Source organism: Misgurnus anguillicaudatus, chromosome 19, assembly GCF_027580225.2.
Source record: "Misgurnus anguillicaudatus chromosome 19, ASM2758022v2, whole genome shotgun sequence".
Lineage (NCBI taxonomy): Eukaryota > Metazoa > Chordata > Actinopteri > Cypriniformes > Cobitidae > Misgurnus > Misgurnus anguillicaudatus.
Window position 1 is genome coordinate 13453106 of NC_073355.2, and position 24596 is coordinate 13477701.

Genomic DNA, 24596 nt, shown 5'->3' on the forward strand with positions numbered 1-24596 from the left:
CATCCACGCTTATGCGAGTCAAGTATACTTAAGAAGATGTGCGGACGCATGTGCGTACGAGATGGAGCAGGACGTGGAAAGTCAAGTATACCCGGGACTGCACAGGTCATTTGACTGACATGTAAAATAATTGCCAACCACCGTTCATTTTGTTTTGTAGCATCATTGTGATTGAAAAATTAGCTCGGCTAGCAGCGAAATCTCATTTAACAGCTTCAGAGCAGACATGCACGGGCGCATAATGTTTAAAGTGCTCCTGCACTTTCACTCTTTTACTCTCTTCTTAATAGTTTCCCGTCACTGTCGTCTAATGATGAAAAGGCAAATAGCAATAACGCTTTTATTATATACCATCTGCACATGAGCGAATATCTCAACAAAAAATGTGAATGTTTGAAAAGATTTAATTTCAGAAAGCATGCAGAAGTCTACCGATTAGATTTTCCCCTAAAGTGTGTGTCGTTGTATCAGCCTGAAGCAAACCTGTGTCACTAAAAGCAGCAAATCCGGTCCACGTAAACTGCTTTGGCTGAAAAACTGAGTGACTTTAAATTCAAATTCAAGTGGGCTATATTGAGCACTTTAATGATGATGTGTTCACTCATACAATGCATCTCGAATTCATTCATTCTTTGAGAAACTGCTGTCAGTCCACACACACACCATCTGCTGTTTTTATATTTTTTTTTAACTAAAATGTTGACTACTAAGAGTGAATGGTGAGGGAAAGCTGCTATTTACTATATGAATATTTTGTTTGGAGATTTTTACACATTTTTTGACTAAATATCAGGTTAAATAAAACATTATAACCTTATAAATAATCTATGATGTCTCATACTACCTTTAAATTATATAACGTACATATCTAGGATCATCTCACCGTTCTTTTTAAAAATCAACCATTATAAACCATTACATCCCATTACATGTTAAAAATGATGCATCCGTCCTCTTATAAATGAGTGGTCTGTGGTGAAACTAATTAAGTCGCTGTATTAACAGCAAATTCATTTTCGTTTTGTACACACTTCACATAATTTAATAGAAATCCTGTTATACAATTGTTATTTTGATAAATAACCGAACTGCACAGAGCGAGATTATACACACGGGAGTGACAATTGTGTTTAGCTGCGGTGTGCGTCAAAATCATGCAAAATGAGGGTATCATGGAGACGTCTCTTATTGTCCCGGTCTTGGGACTAGTGTTTGAAAGAAGCCCATGTTTCTTTAATTAAAGATATGTAAATGTGGCCTCAGCTGGATTACATTAGCTGACGTGGTTTTGGTACGGGTGAAAGAAGAGAGTCGGAGCCCAACACCTAATCCAGAATAATTAAGGATTAATTACAATTGATGGGAGCCGCTCGTCCCAGTGTGGAAGTCTCTGTGACTAATCTGGAGAGAGGGGATTTGAGCAGGGGTGATCTGTCGAGTTTGCTCCTCTTACTTTAAGCTTGTCTTCAGGCAGAGAGTTTCGGGTTTCAGTGCATGCCATTTGGATTGAGGCATTAGCCTTTTGTTAATCTAGAACAGTGTTTCCCAATCCTGGTCCTTGAGGCCCCCCTGCCAGAAAGTTTTAGATGTCTCCTTATTTAAAACACCTGATTCAACTAATCAGCCTACTTCAAAAATGGTAAACATGTCTCCCTAACAAGCTGATGAGCTAAATCAGGTGTGTTAAATAAGGAGACATCTAAAACTTTCTGGGAGGGGGGCCTCGAGGACCAGGATTGGGAAACACTGATCTAGAATAATCTGTTTGTCTCACGCAAAGGTGTCAATACCGCCTCACTCGCCAATGTGGGTTAAGATGGACACACTGATAGCTAGCGGTGCTGCTCATGCTATTGTCCGTAACACAAACAGTTCTGGATGGGTTGCGCACCAAAGGTCAGGAGAGATTTAAACAAACCCCCAACCTTAAGTTCTCATCCTTGGTGCATAATGCATATAACTTGAAATGAAGTGATGCATGGAAAATGATTTGGAAAATCGCATTTGAAGTGGCTAGGGTCAGGTTCTTCCCTGAAGCCACATATATACAAGAACGGCATAGAGACTAGTAGTTGAAATGTGTTGACATGCTCAGACACATTTTCAGATCTGGCTCACATCACCGCTAAAAATATTGCTAGCATGAAATATGCTAGGTGGCGTTTAACATTTTCAGCTGTTTAAATGTGGCAGATAAAAAATGGTCCAGGACGTGCTGTTCACCTGTACACACATTACGTCACAGTGTCTCTCTCTCTCTCTTTCTCTCTCTCTCTTTGAGCTACAATGGGCTAAGGTTAGTTTACACTCCCTCTCAGTGCAGTCATCCGCCACTCTCCCCGGCCCTGTTTGCTTCTGTCATATTTCTCGTTCGCTTGTTATAAATGGGAGCCGCTCCTCTGATCTATTGCTTAATTGCCACCTAATTTGCATAACAGTGCAAATTAACGACCTCTCAAATGAGCGTTCATTTTTCACAAGGTCTTTAGGAGCTCCTTAAGAGGCGGTGCTAATTAGCACAGGAGGCAGCTGCTCTGATGAGCCGGGGAGCGGGCGAGAGGGGGGCGTGCCGGTATCGCCACGGCAACGGCCTTCTTCCTCATCATCATCATCATCTTCCTCCCGCAGCGAAGTCTTCTTTTGTCCTTTCCCGGCCCGTGCGCTCTCACCTGCGTCATCGTGTTTGACCGGTCGCAACGCGCTGAGTGAAGCCTGTTGTACTGGCACTCTGCACTATGAAATGCTTGTTGAGTTAATTAAGAGCTGATAAATGACACGTTAGACCGGACGGCGTGTTTGCCTAAGGTGGGAGCGCTATTCACACCCTAATCCGATACGATACTGTTGACACTGACCAATGGCCACTCCCTGCGGGGAGCGGAAAGGTGCGCGTGTGACTGGGCGAGCCACCAGGTGCACGCCGCACGTCTCTAGTAGTAAACATGCCCACAGACGCTGCTTAACTTGAGCGGCTTACTGTCGGAAACGACTGGTGGATTTGTAGTTCTTATTCAAAAACAAGACCTAGATGGTGGCACGTTTACAGCCATTTAAAATCAATGTATTATACAACTCCAGCTCGCTACCCGTTTGCCAGTTTCCCATTAGACTTTTAATTTCCCTAACCTCATTTTGTTAAGTTACTTAAGGTATTTTGAATATTGTCATGGGTGACATTAGGCATTAACCCCTGCTGTTTGTTGGTAAGCTTGTTGTTTAACACTTGCTTCATGCTGGTTTTCCAGACAAGCGTAGTTTCGAGTCTTCTCAAGAACTTCTGTTGATGGATCATTTCGGTTCTGCAGTTTCTCTTAATATGCAACTTAAATTAAGAAATTGCATTTAAAGATGGATTTTATATATATTTATATTTTGAAGGACTTTTTCATAGTAAATTATTTATATAATTTATTTATGAAAAAGGTAATGTTATACATTGTATATTAAGAGACTGAGAGATGACATGAGGGTGTATATAAAACTAATAACTTAATAAAAGTAATTTTGTGTAACAAACTGACATGTATAATGAGACCAACCAACTAAACCACAAAAAATTCACAGAATTCACAAAATCTTTTTAATACTGATAGTTGGTCCACAAAACATGATGTCACTTCCAGAAAAATTATGTAATTTAAGGAACTGGCTTTTATAAGTTGATGAGATATTACAAAAGTCAAAGAGAATATAAATATCAAAAGTATAAATGTGAATTACTTAATTGCAATGTTGCGATGAAAGAAATTAGGGATGGGACGGTTACTGGTTTCACGATTAACCACGATAAAATGTCCTGCCGGTTAGTATTATCATTTAAAATTTAATTATCATTACAACCATGTCTGATTACCGTAATTTAAAAAATTTGCGGTAAATCCTGTCCAGCCAGAATCAGTTTGACGCAGGCGTGCACATGCAACATAGTTTTTTGCACATGAAGGCATTTAAGGGATAATGTATTGTATTCATTCACTGTAAACTTATTAAGACTTTTTTTTTACCACAGAAAGGGCTGTGCAAAAATATCGATACAGCGAACTATCGTGATAGCTAGCTGTATCGATAGTATATCGATATTTCGATCTCTACTATCGATATTTTAAAAAACCATCAAATCCCTCTGTGTGCGTCAAACGACCTCCTCTGCCGCTGCTGTAGTTGTCACTGTCCAGTTGTCTGCCATTTACTGCCATTCGGATCATGTCTCAGGAGTTAGAGGGAGTGAGAAAATGGCAGAAAATGTGAAAACAGCTCTATTTTTTTACATTTTTGATAAAAAAACGCATTGCATTGTATCATGATACGCATTGTATCATGATCAATGTATCGTGATTCGTATCGTATCGGGAGGCCCTTGCCAATACCCAGCCCTAGAAATAATTTCAGGGACATGAAATATTAAATTGTGATTTTCAAAAATAAAACTTGTTCAAATGTTTTCAGTGTGTGTATCTGTTCTTTTTGAACATTTCCATCTCATTTTAACAAAACCATGATAATATTGATAACTGTGATAACTGTGGTCACTATAATCATGATATGAAATTTTCATACCGTCCCATCCCTATATAAAACTTATAAATTAATAAAAATAATTTTGTGAAACAAACTGAAATGTATAATGAGACCAACCAACTAAACCACGAAAGAAATCACAGAATTCACAAAGTCTTGGGGTGGGTCCACAAAAATGATGTCACTTTCAGAAGAATGACTGGCTTTTATTAGTTTGTGGGATTTACAAAAGTCAAACAAAATATAAATATAAAAAGTATAAATTTACAAAAGTCGAACAAAATATAAATATCTTAGGTACACAAGACCTATTAAATAATTCTCAAGAAAGCGTGTTTTCTTTTAAACATTTCTGTAGGAAAAAGTTTTGCATCGTAGAAGTTAAAATACCGACATCCGTTTCAAAATTCATCCCCATGTGAATTACTTATTACTTAATTGCAATGTTGCGATGAAAGATGGATGAGACGATAACCGGTCTCACGGTTAACCACGATAAAATGTCCTGATGGTTAGTATTATCATTTAAAATGTAATCATCAATACAACCGTGTTTGATTACCGTGATTTAAAACAATTGCGGTAAATCTTGTCCAGCCAGAATCAGTTTGACGCAGGCGTGCACATGCAACATAGTTTTTTGCACAAGAAGGCATTTAAGGGATAATGTATTTTATTTATTCACGGTTAAACTTATTAGACAGATTTGATTTTTTTTACCACAGAAATAATTTCAGGGACATGCAATATTAAATTGTGATTTTCAAAAATAAAACTTTAAAATGTTTTCAGTGTGTGTATCAGTTTTTTTTTACATTTCGATCTCATTTTAACAAAACCATGATAATATTGATAACCGTGGTAAACTTTCGTCACAATAATCATGATATGAAATTTTCATACCGTCCCATCTCTAGGGTTTATATAAAACAAATAAATTAATAAAAATAATTTTGTGAAAAAACTGAAATGTGTAATGAGACCAACCAACTAAACCACGAAAGAAATCACAGAATTCACAAAATCTTGGGGTGGGGCCACAAAAAATGATGTCACTTCCAGAAGAATGATGTCATGGCTTTTATTAGTTGGTGGGTTATTACAAAAGTCGAACAAAATATAAATATAAAAGGTATAAATTTACAAAAGTTGAACAAAATATAAATATATTAGGTATACAAAACCTATTAAATCATTCTCAAGAAAGCTTGTTTTCTTTGAAACATTTTTGTAGGAAAAAAGAAAAATGAAGAAGCGCAGTTTTGCATCGTAGAAGTTAAAATGGCAACATCCGTTTTAAATTCACCCCCACATAATTTCTTAATTGCAATGTTGCGATGAAAAAAATCTAACGGATGAGATTTCAATCTTTTCAATCTCATAATATTTCATTCAGCATATTAGGACATTGGGACGTGGAACTGTTGTGCATAGTAGCAATGACCCTCATATTTCAATCTGACTCCTAATGGCATCGCAGTTGAAAGATAAATTCGCCTTATTTACATCCCACTTGGCTCTCAGGTTAGCGTGTTTGTTTGCTTTCATGTGGGCGTGCTTTTCAGCACGAATAAATCCCTCCCCCGTCGCAATCGCCATCCTCCTTTTGATTTATTGGCCGTTGCGGTCAAAGCGTTGTCATTTCCTAAGTATCGCCCTACACGCGTTCGCAGCCCACCGTGACGACGATCACCCCTTCCTTCGTTTCTCGCTCTCAGTCTTTCTCTTTCCTTCTCCCTGCCCCCTCCGTTTCTCCATCTTTTCGCTTTTCCATCTCCTCCCTGCTATTTTATCTCCTCCTGTGACTCCCTTTTGCTTTTCCCCCACAATTCTCCTCTCCCCTTTTCTCTCCTTACCTTCTCTTCCCCCCTTCTGTTCCCTCGCTCTCTCCCAGTGAAAGGCTGAGAATACCCAAGGGAGCTGATGCAATTAAAATGCTAATCCTGTCTGTCTACAGAGAGAGGTGGGGGGGGCTGACAGCATGAGGGATTGCGGCTCACATGGAGAACTCGACTGAAATGGAGAACAGAGGATGGGGGGAGGTGGCTGGGGGCACGGAGAGAGAAAAGGAGGCGGGGTATGGCGGGAGAGAGCGGCCGGATTGGGGGGGTTGAAGGAAAGAGAGAATGCGTTAAGAGGTAAAGAGAGAAAGACTGTCGAGGCCCGATCAGAGGCTGTGAACGCAGACGTGATGGACTGTTTCTTCAGTAATGCACTGAAAATGGCAGCATTAATATAGTGCTACCAGCAGTGAACACAATACCTTTGTCTGCGCTTAACACATCACCTGTGCCGTACCTGAACGCCGCGTTCCGCACGGCAGAAATGCGAGTGATTATGTATGCAGTCGAACCCAGCTGGGTACTCTGAATATTTCATAGGCTGACTCGCCGGCTCGGTCTGCCAGCGGCGATGAGGCTCGGACGTGCGTCAGATTTTCCGTTAGGTCTTTCGCATTTCCTGCATAAACGTTTGCGCCAATTCGTCGCAAATGAGGGAATTCCTCCATGCGTGCGGCTGCGTAAACCTCCTGTGTGTGTGTGTGGGGGGGGGGATGCTGTGCAATCGCACCGATCATTCATAAATTTAATGGAAGGATATTAGTGCAACTTGGACAGATGCACCACATTAAAATGTACATTATCTCATTAGCATGGCAGTGTGTTTGTATTAATGAAGTGTGCTAATTGAAAGATTTAACAGCCTGGCTTTATTAATCTTCTTAAAGCCTCACAAACATTTAGACACGTCCGTGTTGTCTGAGGCGAATACGGTCAGTATTTAAAAGAAGCTTGAACAGATTCAGAACAGTTTACCGCAGCGCTATTATAAAACCTATTCGAGCGTAGCAAAATTGCCGCTTTATTTATGGATACATTATTATGGGTTTTAAAACCAAGGGCGGCGATAAATTGCAACATAAAGGGGTATTGGTAATTTAAAGGAGTCCGTGACAACTAATGGCAAATGTTGTGGGTTATTTGTGTAGGTTATTTGTGTAATTATCAGTAATCACGGCTTAATTGAGATAATTAGGGTAAAGAAAAGGCTGTGTGCTTAAGGGAATCAGCTGGAGGCAAGGCCTGTAATGGATATTGTGGGTGATACTCTTTGGGGAGGTGGTAAATTTCACTCTATTGATTGTGGGGTTGTGGTCATAAAAACAGTGACCCTCCCCTCACCCGTCAGGCTAAACTAACTATATACACTAAACTTGGGACAGAGCCTGGAAACGGTCTGGCGTGGACCAGGAGCATATTAAGGTGCAAATGCACACGCGTTTGTTAGCCAAACAAAGTTATTTACTTGAAGTGCATCATAGTTAATTTATTTTTTATCCATTTTAAAGTTTGTAGCAGTATTTTACCTATTATTACCTGTTATTGGACCTTTATTACCGTACTTTCCGGACTATAAGCCGCAGCGTAGTACAAGCCGCATTATTCAAAAATGCGTTATTTAGACATATAAGTCACAGTAGACTATATGTCGTGTTTATTTAGAAAATTATTTCACAAAATCCAAGCTGGAGAACAGACATTTAATCTGCAAAGGCAAGTTATTCAACTAAACAATAGCAGACAGAACAGCAGGCTGAATAGATGTCTGTACGTTTAAAGTAATATTATCAGTTATTTAAATGATAAACCATAGCATACAGAACGTACCTGGAAGGTTGAATAGGCTAAATTAACCGAACAAGCCAACTAGCGTGAAGTTCACATACTCGTCATTCCACATCACTGAATCCATTGAATTATAAATAAATACAGAAGCAGCATATAGCGGACTCTCACGGCTGTAGACGGTAATGTTGTCTCTTGCCTTATAAATGTCCAAATTAATTCATAGTGACTTACAAGGCGCACCTGACTATAAGACGCAGCACCAGCCAAGTTATGAAAAAAACGCGGCTTATAGACCGAAAAATACGGTATGTAATTTTCTTTAATTGGCTTATTAAATGTATCTGTCTATTTTGCAAGTGTTGTATCACATGACATGCAGATTAAACGAATAAAGTATATATTGTTAGTGTTTTATTTAGATTTTACTTTAAAATTATTTATTTAGATTAGGGCTGCTCGATTATGACACAAATCATAATTGTAGATTATTCACATTGACATTGTAATTGCGGTTAATTGATTTTACCTTTACGTTAATGTTTTATAACTTTCTGTGAAGCAGCTTGCATGGAAAATTGGAAACATCCGAAACAAAATAATATAAATAAATAATTGGAAGTTAAGTTGTTAGTTAAAAATCCAAAATGAATGGCTAAAGGACACTTCAACTTATTTTATAATGTTTTAAAATATCCGATCCACCACCAGTGTTGGTGATAACGCATTACAAGTAACGTGCATTACGTAATATTACTTTTCTGAAGTAACAAGTAAAGTAACGCATTACTTATTAAATGTAAACATTAATATTTAAGTGACTTTTTTTAAAGTAATGCAAGTTACTGTTTTAGTTTAATTAATTTGATTAAAAAAATTATGTATTGAATTCAACTAAACGTAGTCACATTATGCACTCTACGCGTAAAAAAGTTAAAAGTAGCTTTCCCCAACACTGTTCACCTCTGTATTTGGTGCCGAAACGCACAAAAATAAGCACAAATGGATAGTTGTATTTAAGTCTTTTGGCTATTATGTAATTGTTTCACCTGTAATTATAATCTCAATTAGTTTTTCGATTAATTGAGCGGCCCTAATTTAGATTTCATGATTTTATTGCAATTCCCCCACGAACCACCAGGGTTTCGCAAACCACTGTATGAGAAATCCTGGCTTAATAAGTTCTAAAGATGTGTTTCTGTTTTATATACCTGACCTGTGGAGGGAACAAACATAAGCACTCGAAACAACAGCGCTGTGTTTATTTAATGTTTCTTTTTTTTAAAGTGCCATTAAACCAGATGCGTACTCTTTAAGTAGCTAGCTATAAACATGTCAACTTTCAGCAAGATCATCTTCGAACTGTTAAATATAGTTAACCAGAAAGCGAAAACCGTCTAAAGACACTTTAATGCTCACTCTCTCCGCAATGCTGAACAAATTACCTTCAGACACATTTTAAGATGCGAGGTGGGTGAAATCGAACTCGCCTAGCTAGAAGCCTTTGCATTCACATGTTTGCGTAAATTAAGTTTTGGCCCTCGGGAGTTTCGTGGTGCGACTTCTTCACAACGCATTTTGCTCGCACTTAAGGTGTCGCTCCGTGAACTCTACAGGAATACTCTCATCGCAGTAGCATGCACTCTGAGACGGATTTAATGTACTTTGGAGAGAAAAAACAGTCGTCTTTTTTTGTTTGACTTCGGGGAGTTTTGCTGGAGAGGTAAAGAGAGGGCTGGTGAATCGGGGTCATTAGTTCAGGCGGCTGGGTCTGCTGCATTCCTGAGCTTGGAGAGGGGGAGAACCAAAAAAAATGGAATGTAACTCAAAGAGAAAGAAAGAGAGGGAGGACCTGAGCCGAGGGACCCTGAAGGGGCAAGAGAGAACAAGAAAAAAGGGCGCTTGCCAAGGGAAAGAAAAAGTTTTCGACGAGAGAAAAAAAACGAGGGGAGGGAGAGTTGGAAACAAATTTTTGAGCTGTTTTTGGGGGAGGGTAAGAGCTGAAGTCATTAAATGTGTTATCAGTTAAAGGGCGGACGGGAGAAAAGCTTTGATTTTATTTTATTTTATTTGAGATGGTACAGCCAGAAGATCCACTTTCACAAAAACGAAACTCCTCAGAAAATGCAGTGTTATGTGCACTATTTTGCGCTTTATGTTTCTCACTCTTTCAAATCATCATAAACTGGATGAACGAGTGCGCTACTAAAGTCACGATCACCGTACGCGTGTAGGAATGTTGTAGATCTGCTCTTGTAGTTTCTCCAGCGTCTATTGTGTAAGGGAAACACAAAAGCTCTTAAACAGAGCCACACATTTCTTTACATTATCTTTCATACACTTTGCCCTTAGTCGCTGCTCAGGCCCCTTTGTGCATATGTATGGCAGCTTGGAGCATGCGCTCGTATAGGTTTGTGAGCGATGGGTCTGTGGCGGCGAGCTGACAGAGGTCTTGCTTTAATTCAGTGCTGGAGAGGTGTGTACTTGTGGCCGCTTGTGCTTGTAGTGACAGCACATGCTCTCTTTTTATTGGACCACTGCTTTGTGCATGTCGAACATGAGGTACATTGCTGCCATCTGCTGGTGGAGTGGGAAATTGCATGTCTAATTTAAAAAATAACCCCTGGTTTCTGCTGTATGTGAAATGACATCTTAACAATGTGTAACACAAAGCTTTTTTATCTAATCACATTGAAAGTGAAAATATTGGATTTGTAATTCAGTTAGGTGAACATAGCTTTAGATTCTATTGTGGAAGGAGCTAGCCATTACAGCACAAGACAATATGAGGAGCTCAGATGCAAAAGCCACTAAATATATATGTATACATATATAGAGAGAGGAAGAGAGACACACAGAGAGACAGTGAGAGAGACAGACAGACAGACAGAAATATAGAGATACAGTATATAGATACATATGTAGATATATAGATATGTATAGATGTAAATATATAGATGCGTATAGATGTAGATATATTCATGCGTATAGATGTAGATATATAGATGCGTGTAGATGTAGATCTATAGATGTGTATAGATGTAAATATATAGATACGTATAGATGTAGATATATAGATACATGTAGTTGCAGATATATTTATACGTATAGACGTAGATCTATAGATGCGTATAGATGGTTTCAGCAGTAAAAACATAAACAAGCAGCTGCGGTGGTCCGCACGTAACTTCCGGTAAACTCCGCTAAGAATAAATAACAACAAAGTTCTTTAAATGTAGTTTATTTATATAACAAGCAAAAAACAACACATAGATTACATAGGAAACCAAAACATTTGTTATTTTCGACGAGGCATTGTTCAAGAGATCAGTTTAGCAACTAGTCAGACCATTAAAAAAACGAAATCGGAAGTAAAGTTCAGATCCAGACGTGTGTTGCGTCACCGCACATGCGTCCGATGAAACCGTCTATAGATGTAGATATATAGATGCCTATAGATGTAGATATATTCATACGTATAGATGTAGATGTAGATATATAGATGCGTATTGATGTAGATATATAGATGCGTATAGATACATATAGGTGTAAATATATAAATAAGTATAGCTTAGGGATGCATAACGATTAATCGCAATTAATCTATAGCAGAATAAAAGTTTTTGTTTACATCATATCTGTGTGAACTGTGTATAATATTTATGTATATATAAATGTGCACACATGCATGTATAATTTTAAGGATAAATAAATATTTATATATTAACTATTTATATATAATATAAATTATACATAAATATCCAAATGTATATACACATGTAAACATTTCTTAAATATATACATGCATGTGTGTTCATTTAACTGTACAAATTTATTATACACAGTTCACACACATATATGATGTAACCAAAAATTTTTATTCTGCTACAGATTAATGGCGATTAATCGTTATGCATCCCTAGTATAGATGTAGATATATAGATGCGTATAGATGTAGATCTATAGATACGTATAGATGTAGATATATACATACCTATTGACGGTTTCATTGGACGCAGGTGCGCTGGCCCGATGCACGTCTGGATCCGAGCTTTGCTTCCGGTTTCGATTTTTTAATGGTCTGACTAGTTGCTAAACTGATCTCTTGAACAAATGCCTCGTCGAAAATAACAAATGTTTTGGTTTCCTATATAATCTATGTGTTGTTTTTTGCTTGTTATATAAATAAACTACGTTTAAAGAACTTTGTTGCTATTTATTCTTAGTGGAGTTTACCGGAAGTTACGTGCGGACTGTGACAACCGCTTGTTTATGTTTTTACTGCTGAAACCGTCTATTGATGTAGAAATATAGATACGTGTAAATGTAGATGTATAGATGCATATAGACCGTTTCATCGGACGCACGTGCGGTGACGCAATTAAGTGTCTGGGCCGAACTTTACTTCCGGTTTCTGTTTGTTTAATGGTCTGACTAATTGCTGAAACTGATCTCTTGAACAAATGCCTCATCGAAAATAACAAATGTTTTGGTTTCCTAGGTAATCTATGTGTTGTTTATTTTGCTTGTTATATAAATAAACATATTTATATAATAGGACTTTGTTGTAATTTATTCTTAGTGGAGTTTACCGGAAATTACGTGATGACCACGAAAGCCGCTTGTTTATGTTGTTACTTCTGAAACCATCTATAGATGTAGATAGCAACTAAACCTTTATGTTATATAAAGTAGAACTTTTTCACCTGTAACCGGTTTGTATTGCTCTCTTTCACAGTGCTGAGCATCAGAGGCGTACAGGAGGAAGACCCTCCAGATCCCCAGATCATGCGTCTGGACAACATGCTGCTGGCCGAGGGCGTGTCAGGGCCCGAGAAGGGTGGTGGCTCTGCGGCAGCAGCAGCAGCTGCAGCGGCGGCCGGAGGATCACCCAACGACGGCAGCATCGAGCACTCCGACTACAGAGCCAAACTCGCACAGATTCGTCAGATCTACCACTCTGAACTTGAGAAATACGAACAGGTAAGAATAAGAAACTTGTGCACTTTGTGTATTAGTCACACTGGGGGTTTACATGTGAGATATTGAAAGTTGGACAGGGTTATTACAGTAAATTAAAACTGATTACGAAAATTGAAACTATAGTGAACTAAAATAAAAAAACTCAAACTAAACTTCAACTATAATGTGGACCTGCAAAACGAACTAAAAATAAATTAATGTAGGAAAACAAAACTTTAGTTAGCAGATGTTTGCTGGATCATTAATGACCAGTAGGTGGCAGACTAATGTCTAGAACTTCTGACTAGAGCTGCAACTATCGATTATTTTTTTCGATTAGTCGAATAGTCTAATGATTTTTGTTTTACATGTATAATTCACCAACAAATAGTAATGGTAACATCTGCCAACATTTTATTTATGCATTTTCTTAATTAAACAAATGAACAAAAAAAGTGTAACGTGAAAAATAAAGTGGCCGTGCCAAGGAAAATATAACAAATCACAAAAACAAGTCCAACAGAAATTCAGCCTAACGTAAAACGTGCAAAAGGGGCATTATTCACCTTAAACAATAAAATAGGCATCTATTAATTATTAAAATTAAATAAGTAAAATTAAAATAAATAAAACTTAATATGTATCAACTTCAACATTGAACTTTCCTAAAGTTTGTAGAGCTGCACGATTAATCGTTAAAAGATCAGGATCTCAATTCGACCCCCCCAAACGATCTTAATCCAGCATTTCTACGATTCAGGTCATTATATTTTCAAGGAGGAAAGATGCAGTTCTCGCATCAACAGGCAATCACTAACAGCGGCCGACATCTTCACATCACATCGGGTATTGCGTAAGTCAGATGTGCTCGTGCTTGTGTTCGCTTCACTGGTACAGCAGATGCTTTCCCGAGAAGTTAGACAGAAAGAAACCGAAACGTATCCAGCACAGGGGGAAACATTGCCTGCATCCAAATAACCATACTTGTGGTCTTTGCACTTACATGACGTATTTCCTGTATTTGGCTCAAGTGTTCTAGTGGGCGTGAAGATCCCAAGGATGCATGTAGATTTATTCCCCTAATAGGACACACTTAGCAAGTGTAAAAATGTCAATCCACGTGACGGCAGTTTGCACCAAAACGTATTCGTTTTTATTTAGGATATATTTTAAAGTTTTTCTTTAAATAAAATGAACACATAAACACTTTAAAATAAACATTTGCTGAACTTAAAGATTATTATCTACACTTATCTGAAACTTTCAGAAGCAGAATTCTTTGCACCTGTAAAAAAACTCTTTCTTTTGTGCATGCAGCTTTAATAAAGTTTATTAAACTAGTCCCTGAATAAACGACACAATTAATGTTGTTTCTTATTATTCTAATAGATATTAAAAAAATTAATAAAATGTGCCTTTTCGTTTAACTACCAACATAATATGTAATATCCAATTATTAACTTACAATTAAAAGTTTCTGCGACATCATCTCGTAAGGTTTGGGCAAAGTTTTACGATTTGCATGAACATGATGCGATACAATTAGCCTTGAATACCGCTTTAAAGCTTTAGGTTTTAGGACATGGGTTAGGTTATGGTTAGACAATCTAGTGCACTTACTTCCTGTCGTGTACACTCGCTCTCGAGTGGCCAAGACCGCAAGTGTGGGTATTTGGACGCATCCAAAATCGCCATTCTGCCCCAAGCCACAAAATATTCATAGGCTAGTATTTCTAGCTAAGAACTTTTGAATGTGTGCCTTGTTTTCTTTTTAAATGTTTAATAGTAATGCTTTGTTTATTAACATATTATTTCTTATACCACGGGCATGTTAAATGCTTTATTCTGATTGGCTGAGAAATGTTCCATGGGTGTTGGTTATTTTTTCTGTAAACCGCACACCTATGTCAAATGTCTTAAAAATAGACACCAGAACAATGTTCGTGGTAATTGTGGTATAAGATGAATAATTGACTCCAGTCCTTTGAATTATTTGAAAATAATGCAAAGCTGCTTCACGTCGTGCCACATTACCACCTTGGGTGTGCATTATTTTAGAAAAAACAGCCCGTCGTCAATTATTCCTTACTTATTTTATTGCCATCTTGTTTGTTAACCTAATTTTCAGAGGTTGTGAATCTTTAAAATAAAAAAGCTTTTGAAAATTGTGCGGTGTCGTTTATTTTAAGCAAAAGAATCGTGATTCTCCTTTTACAGAATCGTGCGGCTCTAGTTACAGTTAAAAAAATCTATTTTAGTTAGAATAATCTTTTAATATTTAATAAACTGTGTTTACGCTACTGTTACTTTAAAGAAATGCATGCCAGAAATACCTAACAGGACGAGCTTTTGTAATATCAGCGCACATATTTGCAAAAAATACGTTGGTTAGGAACTCCGCACTGCCAGCTGGCTTTTTGTGCACGCGAGCTCTAATAGGCAGTAACTTATTATTTCGTAACTTCTTAATATAAAACATGTCCCGCTCTTTATTTACTGTTTCAACATACTGCCCAGATGCCATACTGCTCAGTCGGGCGTCTCGCAGCTCGAAAGATCTCAAAGATGTATACCCAGCCGTTTTAAGCACAATATATTGCCTGCATTGATTCTATTGTTGTATAAATACTTACTGTAATAGTTCAAATACTTATCCTGCCGTCTCGTCATTTTGAGGTCAGAGAGCCCCAGGATGTTTTTTTTTAGATGTTCATGCAGAGATGTTGTGCTGCTATGGTATGCCATTTCAGTTTTACACAGTGTGCAGCGCACCATTTTATTTGGTCTTTGCTTAGAGTATTCCCACACTTTTGATAGCATTCTGGCTGTTTGGTATAACGCCTGATTGTCAGTATCAACGGAGTTGTACGCAGACATAAGTTTGTACAAGTAGGATGAGCTAATTGGTTGGTGTGGTATGTCCCGCCCTTCCTTCACTGTGATTGGACGGCTAAAATAAATTTAACAAGTGCAGCATTTTCCCCCACAGTTTAACATTTTTCAACTCTTTAGAGCAGTGGAACTTTTTTGGTGTGCGGCCCCTCCTAGTCTACGGTGACCCACACTTCATGACCCCCAAAGAAAATGTTTGACATAAACCATACAATTTAAATTAACCAAAACTTATTAAAATATACAGTGTAGTGTGGTTGTTTAGTAGTCTTATTTTTCTGAGGTTTAATTACACAGATTTCATGATAATTTAATGCATTTTATAAAATATTATAAAACTGGGGCCCCCGTCACCATCTCAGGGCCCCCAGTTTGAGAACCACTGCTTTAGAGGACACAAAACTTACCAATAACAACAAGTACATGGTGCACTTTTGTTTGGTGATGATAAATAAAAGCGCAGAAAAAGGATTATCCTATATAGTAAAGAAATGCATTCTGCTCAATTGGAATCAACAAAGAAAAAACTGTTTAAACGAATCCTAAATGAAACTTTAAGACTGGAACAACACACATACACCCTAAAAAATAAGGGTGATGCCTTCCGAAGGATATGGGAACCGCTTATGGACCTCTGACGCTACCATGTCATAACGGGGTTTGGCATATTTATATAACATTAAAGAAAATTAATCATGATCTGTGACCATGTACTGACTTGATTTAATTTTCTGTATTTTTTTATTATTATTATTCAATTTTATTTCTTTTCAATTTATTTCTTCATTTCTTTCTTTTTTCTGTCTGCTATGTTAAAGCAACACCAAAGAGGTTTTTTTTACATCTTAAATAACATTTCCAAAAAAGTTTCAGTCGTTCATCCACTCGAAACAGGGTGAACGGCACTTTCACATTAGCTTTGCAGCCCTCTATCGGCCAAAACCGCACTAAAGAAGTTTCCAACCGTTGTGTCGCGGTCCTGTAGTTCGAGTGAAAACTACAAAAACTTGCTTTATGGCAGACCTACAATCCAATCAGAGCCAGCTTTGCTGCAGTAGGCTAAATTATTTACGACAGTGGTAATGGACAATTCCGCTTTCAACCTGTAGGGGGAGCAAAGAGCAAAAACTCTTAGTGTTGCTTTAATAAAATGTTAAAAATCAATAAAAAAATAATTGAAAAAATAAAAATAAAAATGTAGAGCTTCACTGCTGATGACTAACTTGTTCAGGCCAGGACTAAATAACAAACAAACCTTATTTAAAAAAAAAAATCTTATTATCCTCATATTTCCAACATTTCCTGATTTGGCAAGATTAATGCCAACTTTTGACCACCACTACCATGGTGATATTACGCTATAGACTAAAACTAAATAATAACTAAAAATAATTAGTAAACAAAATCAAAACGATTTATGCACTGCTAAAAAGAACTAAAACTAAACTGAAATAAAAAAATTACTAAAATATATATATATATATATATATATATATATATATATATATATATATATATATATATATATATATATATATATATATATATATATATATATATATATATATATATATATATATATATATATATATAATTTTAATTTTAATTTTAAAACTATAATAACCTTATGTATTGATCCTCTGATCTGTTATGTTATGCAGGCCTGCAGTGAGTTCACCAATCACGTGATGAACCTGCTGAGGGAGCAGTCCCGCACACGGCCCATCTCACCCAAAGAGATCGAGCGCATGGTGGCCATAATCCACCGCAAGTTTAGCTCCATCCAGATGCAGCTGAAGCAGAGCACCTGTGAGGCCGTCATGATCCTGCGGTCTCGTTTCCTTGATGCCAGGTGGGTCATGTGTGGCCTTAATCTTTTTTTATGTACAGGACTATAATTAAAAAACTAAAAATAATGTGTGATGATTATTTTGAAGATTGGAAGTTTTAGTTCTGCTTTTCAGAACTTGGCACAATGCATTCAACACATTAGCTTTGAATTCCTTAACTGTAAAACATAAAGTAAAACTAAAATAATAACTACATTTAAAACTGTAATGTGCTTGGATATACATCTTACTGGGCTGTGCTAAACTTCTAAAACTTTTCCCCACCTACTGTGTCTTCAGACGTAAAAGACGCAACTTCAATAAGCAAGCAACAGAGGTGCTGAATGAATATTTCTACTCTCACCTGTCCAACCCGTACCCCAGCGAGGAAGCCAAGGAAGAATTGGCCAAGAAGTGTGGGATCACTGTCTCTCAGGTGAAGATGAGTGTTTTATGTACTGCAGAAATCTGCTGCATGGTTCACACATATCCTGGAAAACCTGGAATTCAGTAATGCATTTTTCCAGTTATGTACAGGATTATAGAAAATCATGTACTAAAAATAAATAAAACCGGCTACATTAGCGAACGGCGTGACTAAAGATATCTACTAAGGATGCACCGATATAATATGTCTGTGCTGATACCAATAGTTTAGGTTATTGCTTTAAATGATGATGTCATGAAATCTTAAAAGTGTGGCGCTTACAAACTGCAGCTCGGTTGTCATTGTTACCCAATTCAAAATAATCACACAGTATGAGTTCATGCAAATTTGTTATGAATTTGTTGTAATGCCTTTTGGCATGTAGTCCGTGTCTGTTTTGCCAGCTATATCCTAGTGACAGCAAACTTTGACAAAGCACTGGCACATTTATTTTGTAAAAAATACTGGCTATTTATATTACAGCCGTTTATGGAAGGCCAGTGTAGATATGTCTCACTGAACTTCCTGTTTTAAAAAGAAACACTTTAACACCGGAAAGAAGAACTGTGCTCTTCACTAAAGGTCATGGGACTGACTGACTTATTGTATTATTGCTATTTTAAATAAAATATAAAAAAGATTTTGCAGATAGGATTGTGCTTTTCCTGTTTATCTCACCAGGACCATCACCGTAGAAGCCACATCATACAATTTACACAGAAATGCATTATATTCATTGTATCTGTATGTGTACTCGCATTCAGAACTGTGCCAGTATCCAAAACACAGAGTTAATCACCTGTAAATCAAATTTGTCATGAATATTTTACCAGCAAAGTTAAACTTGACTGCTGTAATAAGGCCAAAGCTTTTTACTTTGTTCACACTGCAAACATTAATGCACAAATCTGATTTTCTGCTCCGATCCAATACGCGCGTGTGGTGGGCTAGTCGGCCAGTCGACGCGTTTTATCGCCATTTTATCTCCATACGAGCCGAGTCAGTCTGCCACCGGGTCACGTGTCATCTGGACAACGCTTCGGGAAAGTCAAACACACTTATTTGCGTGTAAGCCGATATGCATCTTGAATAGTTATCTTGAGTAGTTTTGCAAACATGCTGTTGGTGCATATTTTCGCATTTGTGACAAAAACATTTGACCTGGATCTGATTTCGAACCACACGTGGAAGTGACTTAAATCAGAATCGAAGATCAGATTCCATGTGGTTTGTGCTGTTCACACAGTCATACAAAGAGACAGACATGGGTCACATATGAGCAGAAAATCCGATTTTGATGGCAGTGTGAACGTAGTCCTTGATATTTGGACATTATTAAACCACCAATGCATTCCTTAAACTTCAATGTGAAAACCCAACTAAAGTAATTTTTGTGATTTACTGTTTTGAATGTAAACTCATCTGAATATTGACTGATAAGGTCATGGCAGAGATTGAAATTAAAGTGAAATCAATGATTGAAATGCTCCCAATATCAGACTGAGTCTGGACTTCAGTCTGGATTTTACAGGGTCACAAATATTGTTTGTCGTAGTTCCTGTAGCTGAATTGGTTGGGTATCGGGTTGTCTGCACAAATGTATGGATTTGATTCTTAGGAAGAAAATATCTTGCGTGTTTTTTCTGCTAATTTAAAACAAATTAATTAAATTATAACAATGAAATTAAAATAACATTAACCATTTCATTATAAAAAAATGCTACATTTAAAATGAAGACACATTTTCATTTTCACAGTTACAATGCATCGTCCCTTTCAAAATTGAATTGATGATTTGGCATTTTATTTTCACGTCAATGTGGTGCTAAGCCTAATTTTATGCCAATATTAAACTTTAAAGGTAAAAACATGAAAAAGAAACGCCAAAATATTTTATTTATGCTCACACAAATCAAATTTAAATGAAATAAATGTTTAGGTTTCATTTTGTTCTCTTTTATTTTATAGTTTTCATTTTCAAAGTTAACTTGTATGCAAATTCTATGTTAATTAGTGGGTGGACATATCTAATGTTGCCAACTTGCTAGATTTACATTCCCTTACTTTTTTTTTTACAAAAAAGCCCTAGCAATAAATTTAACAACCGAAAGTTCACGTGCACATATTCCGTCATCTGTGGTGCCCCACAAGTGTGAGGTCAGGGCTGTTTCACACATACATTTGCAGAACCTATGTGGTGCATATTTATTTTACATGCGCATGTTAACAGTTTGGAGCATTTACACTGCATACAAATCCGGTTTGTACAGTCCGCTGCAGATGCATGGCGTTGAAGCAGTATTTGTAGTTAAACTATGGTAATATAAATGCATGGCTTAAAGTTTTCCAGCACCCTGCCGGATCTTTGGTTCGCCTGCAATAAGAGAAACACATCTTTCACTCTAAACCAAACTAACAAATCAGAAGTAGAAAGGGGCGGGTCTTTAAAAAGTGTCGTTGAGATCCAGCTGCAGATGTCACGTAGCAAGTGAACATAGTCAGTAGGATGATAAGTTTATGAAGCCTAGGGAAGATGACTTAATTGATAAAAGACTTAAATCAGTGGCGCTTGGCATGGATAGCAGGAATATAAACATGTTTTGACCATTGGTGAATCTCATTTATCAAGTTGTTTATGTGGCTTGTGTGCCTTATTATTACCATACATATATTCAACCAAAGATTTTTAACATATAATTTCTCATAGATCTGTGTCACTTATTTTTACTCTCTAAATGCACCACATTGATATATTTACCTTTAAATGCACAAACAATTTGACTAAATTTGTTCAGTCTGATGGTTTACTAATAGTAAATTATGTCAGAAAAGTTTGTGTTTGCGCCATATTTTAGTGAGTAACCTTTCTTTATATTGCTGTTTTGAATAGCCCATCATAATCTGTAATTTGAGCCTGTCATGTGCTAATGGCAATGGCAGATACATTACTAGTTAGTTTCAACAATGTTTTTAACAACATGTCCACCCCTGCCCCCGGAAAATTTTCAAGCTCAGGATTTTTGTTGCTTTAACCCCTATATATGGTAATCCATCTGCCAAAAACATGCCAAAAATTATTAATTTGCCTAAGGGAATTAATAATTAAAATTATATTTAAAGTACTTTTAAAGGAAAACACCACCGTTTTTCAATATTTTACTATGTTCTTACCTCAACTTGGACTAATTAATACATCCCTATCTTTTTTCAATGCATGCACTTAATCTTTGTACAGCGCAGCGTGAATGTGTTAGCATTTAGCCTAGCCCCATTCATTCCTTAGGATCCAAACAGGGATGAATTTAGAAGCCACCAAACAATTCCATGTTTTCCCTATTTAAAGACTGTCACATGAGTAGTTACACGAGTAAGTATGGTGCCACAAAATAAAACTTTTGTTTGGATCCTAAGGAATGAATGGGGCTAGGCTAAATGCTAACACATTCACGACACACTGTACAAATATTAAGTGCATGCATTGAAAAAAGATAGGTATGTATTAATTCATCCAAGTTAAGGTAATAACATAGTAAAATATTGAAAAACTGTGGTGTTTACCTTTTTAAGTAAAAAAACACTATACAGTATGTTAAATTGTTTTTGTGGAAGGCGTCAATCAGTTTACAATCTGATACACAGAAGCCGCAGATCAGAAGTGTAAAACACAATAGGCATGTGGCAGATTCCTAATATGTACACACTGTACACCGGGTATCTGTGAAACAGGTCTGAGGTGTGAATAATTTGCGCTTACTTTAAGAGATGCGTAAAATGAAACAGTATGTGTACAGATGCGATGCTAGTTCATCAAAGTTCATCCAAAAAAGTCGTTAGATTTGTCGCCTGGTGCAGTTTTGTAAAAAAAAGTTACTTAATCTAGCAACAAGTTGGCAACACTGCCTCAGACACTAACTTAGTTAGGTGAGCAAGTAAACTTCACCCACTAATTAACATATAGATAGGAAAACAAAATGAAACTAGAAAATTCGATTTTTAATATTTTTTTACTATTATTGCGTCTTTTCATGTTTGCCTTTTAAAAGTAATATTAATTAATTAATTTAATCAACTTCAAATCATCAATTGCATTTCCTTTTTCAGTTTGACGCATGCATCGTCACTGTGAAAAGTTGTTAGTTTTCTATTTTTCCCAGTTTTAATTTTTATCATTTAAAGGTGCAGTGTGTACATTTTAGCAGCATCTAGCGATGAGGTTGCGAAGTGCAACCAACGGCTCAGTCCACTTTTCACCCCTTGCTTTTTAAAGACATAGAGAAGCTACGGTAGCTGACAAATATCTCAACTTAGTAAAAAAATTGTCCGTTAAGGGCTTCTGTAGAAAAATGGCGGCACAAAATGGCGACTTCCATGTAAGAGGACCCTCGCTGTATGTAGGTAAAAAGGCCTCGTTCTAGGGTAATAAACACATAACAGTTCATTATAAAAAGGTCTTTATACACCCCTGATAATATAATTTTGTATTTTATTTTATATTCTTCTAAAAATTACACACTGCACCTTTAAATGAATGGATTTAAAACTTCAATAAAGCGTAAGGTTGTTTGGATAAAAGCATCCTCCAAATGGACACATGCATGTATAGCAAGACCCTACATTAAGATAATGTTCTGATCAAAGTGTTTTCACCGCAGGTCTCGAATTGGTTCGGCAACAAGAGAATTCGGTACAAGAAGAACATTGGTAAGTTCCAGGAGGAAGCAAACCTGTACGCCGTAAAAACAGCCGTGGACGCTGCCAATGTGTCAGCACAGGCCAGCCAGGCGAACTCTCCAGCAACACCCAACTCAGGTAAAGTGCACAGCAGCAGATAAAGAAAAGACACAACACCAAGAGCACACCACATACTAAACCCCCCCCCCCCCTTCTGTCTACATGCATTTTATTTGCCTTCCTACATTTTGTTTTAGTCACTTTCTGTTCATCCGTTGTCAGCTTTTGTCTGTCCATGATCGCGATCTGCATCAGGATCTGTCAGTCATGCAAAGCAATGTCGTTGGGTATGGAAACGACGTAGTTACTGGAAAGTTTAGAGACCGTAAAGTCATCATGATTGTGTAACTAGGTAACAGCTGTTTTGTCAACACATGCAGGATTAGACCCGTCATAATGCTTGTGTTTTCGTAAGGGCTGGGTATTGTGACTGCGTATATATAACATGCAGTCGGTAGAGATTTAGCTATGCAGTTTAAACTATATCTTGCGCTATGTAAGAGCGACGAGGAAATATGAAGTTGCATGAAAATACAGAGCAGGACGTGTCCCGAACAAGCAGGGAAGAAGAAGAGGAATTTGTTATTATAGGGTGTATGCAAGAACATTTCAGGTGTAGTTGTTTACAGTCGCGAAGCAACATTTCAACGTGACGCATTATTGTAGGATATAATGTATACGTAGTCATAGGTGTGCGTATATTAGTGTGATTATAACGCCCTTAAATGTGTCTCATCCATTGCAGTTGGGTCGAGTCTTTTCCCTGCAAAAACACCTTTTTTACTCAGTATTTTTGTCTTGTTTTCAGTACAACTGTCTAAAAAATTTAAAAGTCAAGATGTATTTTTTATGAGCAAAATGACCTAAGAAAATATGTCTAGTTTTTAAGACCAAAAATAGACAATTTAAGTTAATGTGTGCTTAAAACAAGCTAAATAAATAAATATATATGCCAATAGGGTAAGCAAATGTGAGTTTTTTTAAAGTGTATAAAGGATTAGTTCATTTTTTTTTTTATCCAGATAATTCACTCACCACCATGTCATCCAAAATGTTGATGTCTTTCTTTGTTCAGTCGAGAAGAAATTATGTTTTTTGAGGAAAACATTCCAGGATTTTTCTCATTATAATGGACTTTAATGGACCCCAAACACTTAACAGTTTTAATGCAGTTTAAAATTGCAGTTTCAAAGGACTCTAAATGATCCCAAACGAGGCATAAGGGTCTTATCTAGCGAAACGATTGTCATAGGGGTGTAACGATTAATCGTGCAAATGCGCGTTTTCTCAATGAATAAATTTGAATGAATTACGGTGAAATTCCGGCACATCCGAACGCCAGGGGGCACTCCCGTGCAGAAACTCCCTTTGTGCCACACAAGAAGCAGCATTTCAAACGCTATTCCAGGAAATGTCTACACAGGAATATTTATACGCTGTTCTTCAAATTGTTTCAGGTATTTTCATGATAATAAAGAATATTTTGAATGATTTTGTTTAACGAGTGTTGCTTTTTTAAATGCACATTATAAACGACTCCGACTCATAATGATTTTAGATTGATAAGGACTTCCTACTGACCAAATTCCGTAATACAGGCACAAGCTGTGC

At 37.0% G+C, this 24596-nt stretch overlaps 1 protein-coding gene across 4 annotated transcripts in view; it reads left to right on the forward strand.

Annotated features, from left to right (window-relative positions):
- The window catches only part of pbx4 (pre-B-cell leukemia transcription factor 4), a 53664-nt gene that overhangs the window by 15575 nt on the left and 13493 nt on the right, over positions 1-24596 (forward strand). For 3 of the 4 annotated variants that reach the window (XM_055188261.2, XM_055188269.2, XM_055188277.2), the window contains 4 exons: positions 12883-13127; positions 17660-17850; positions 18128-18263; positions 22907-23063. In XM_055188261.2, the coding sequence (XP_055044236.1) occupies positions 12883-13127; positions 17660-17850; positions 18128-18263; positions 22907-23063 (729 nt within the window). The remainder of the gene's footprint in view (positions 1-12882; positions 13128-17659; positions 17851-18127; positions 18264-22906; positions 23064-24596) is intronic. The other variant, XM_055188287.2, reaches the window with a different exon arrangement.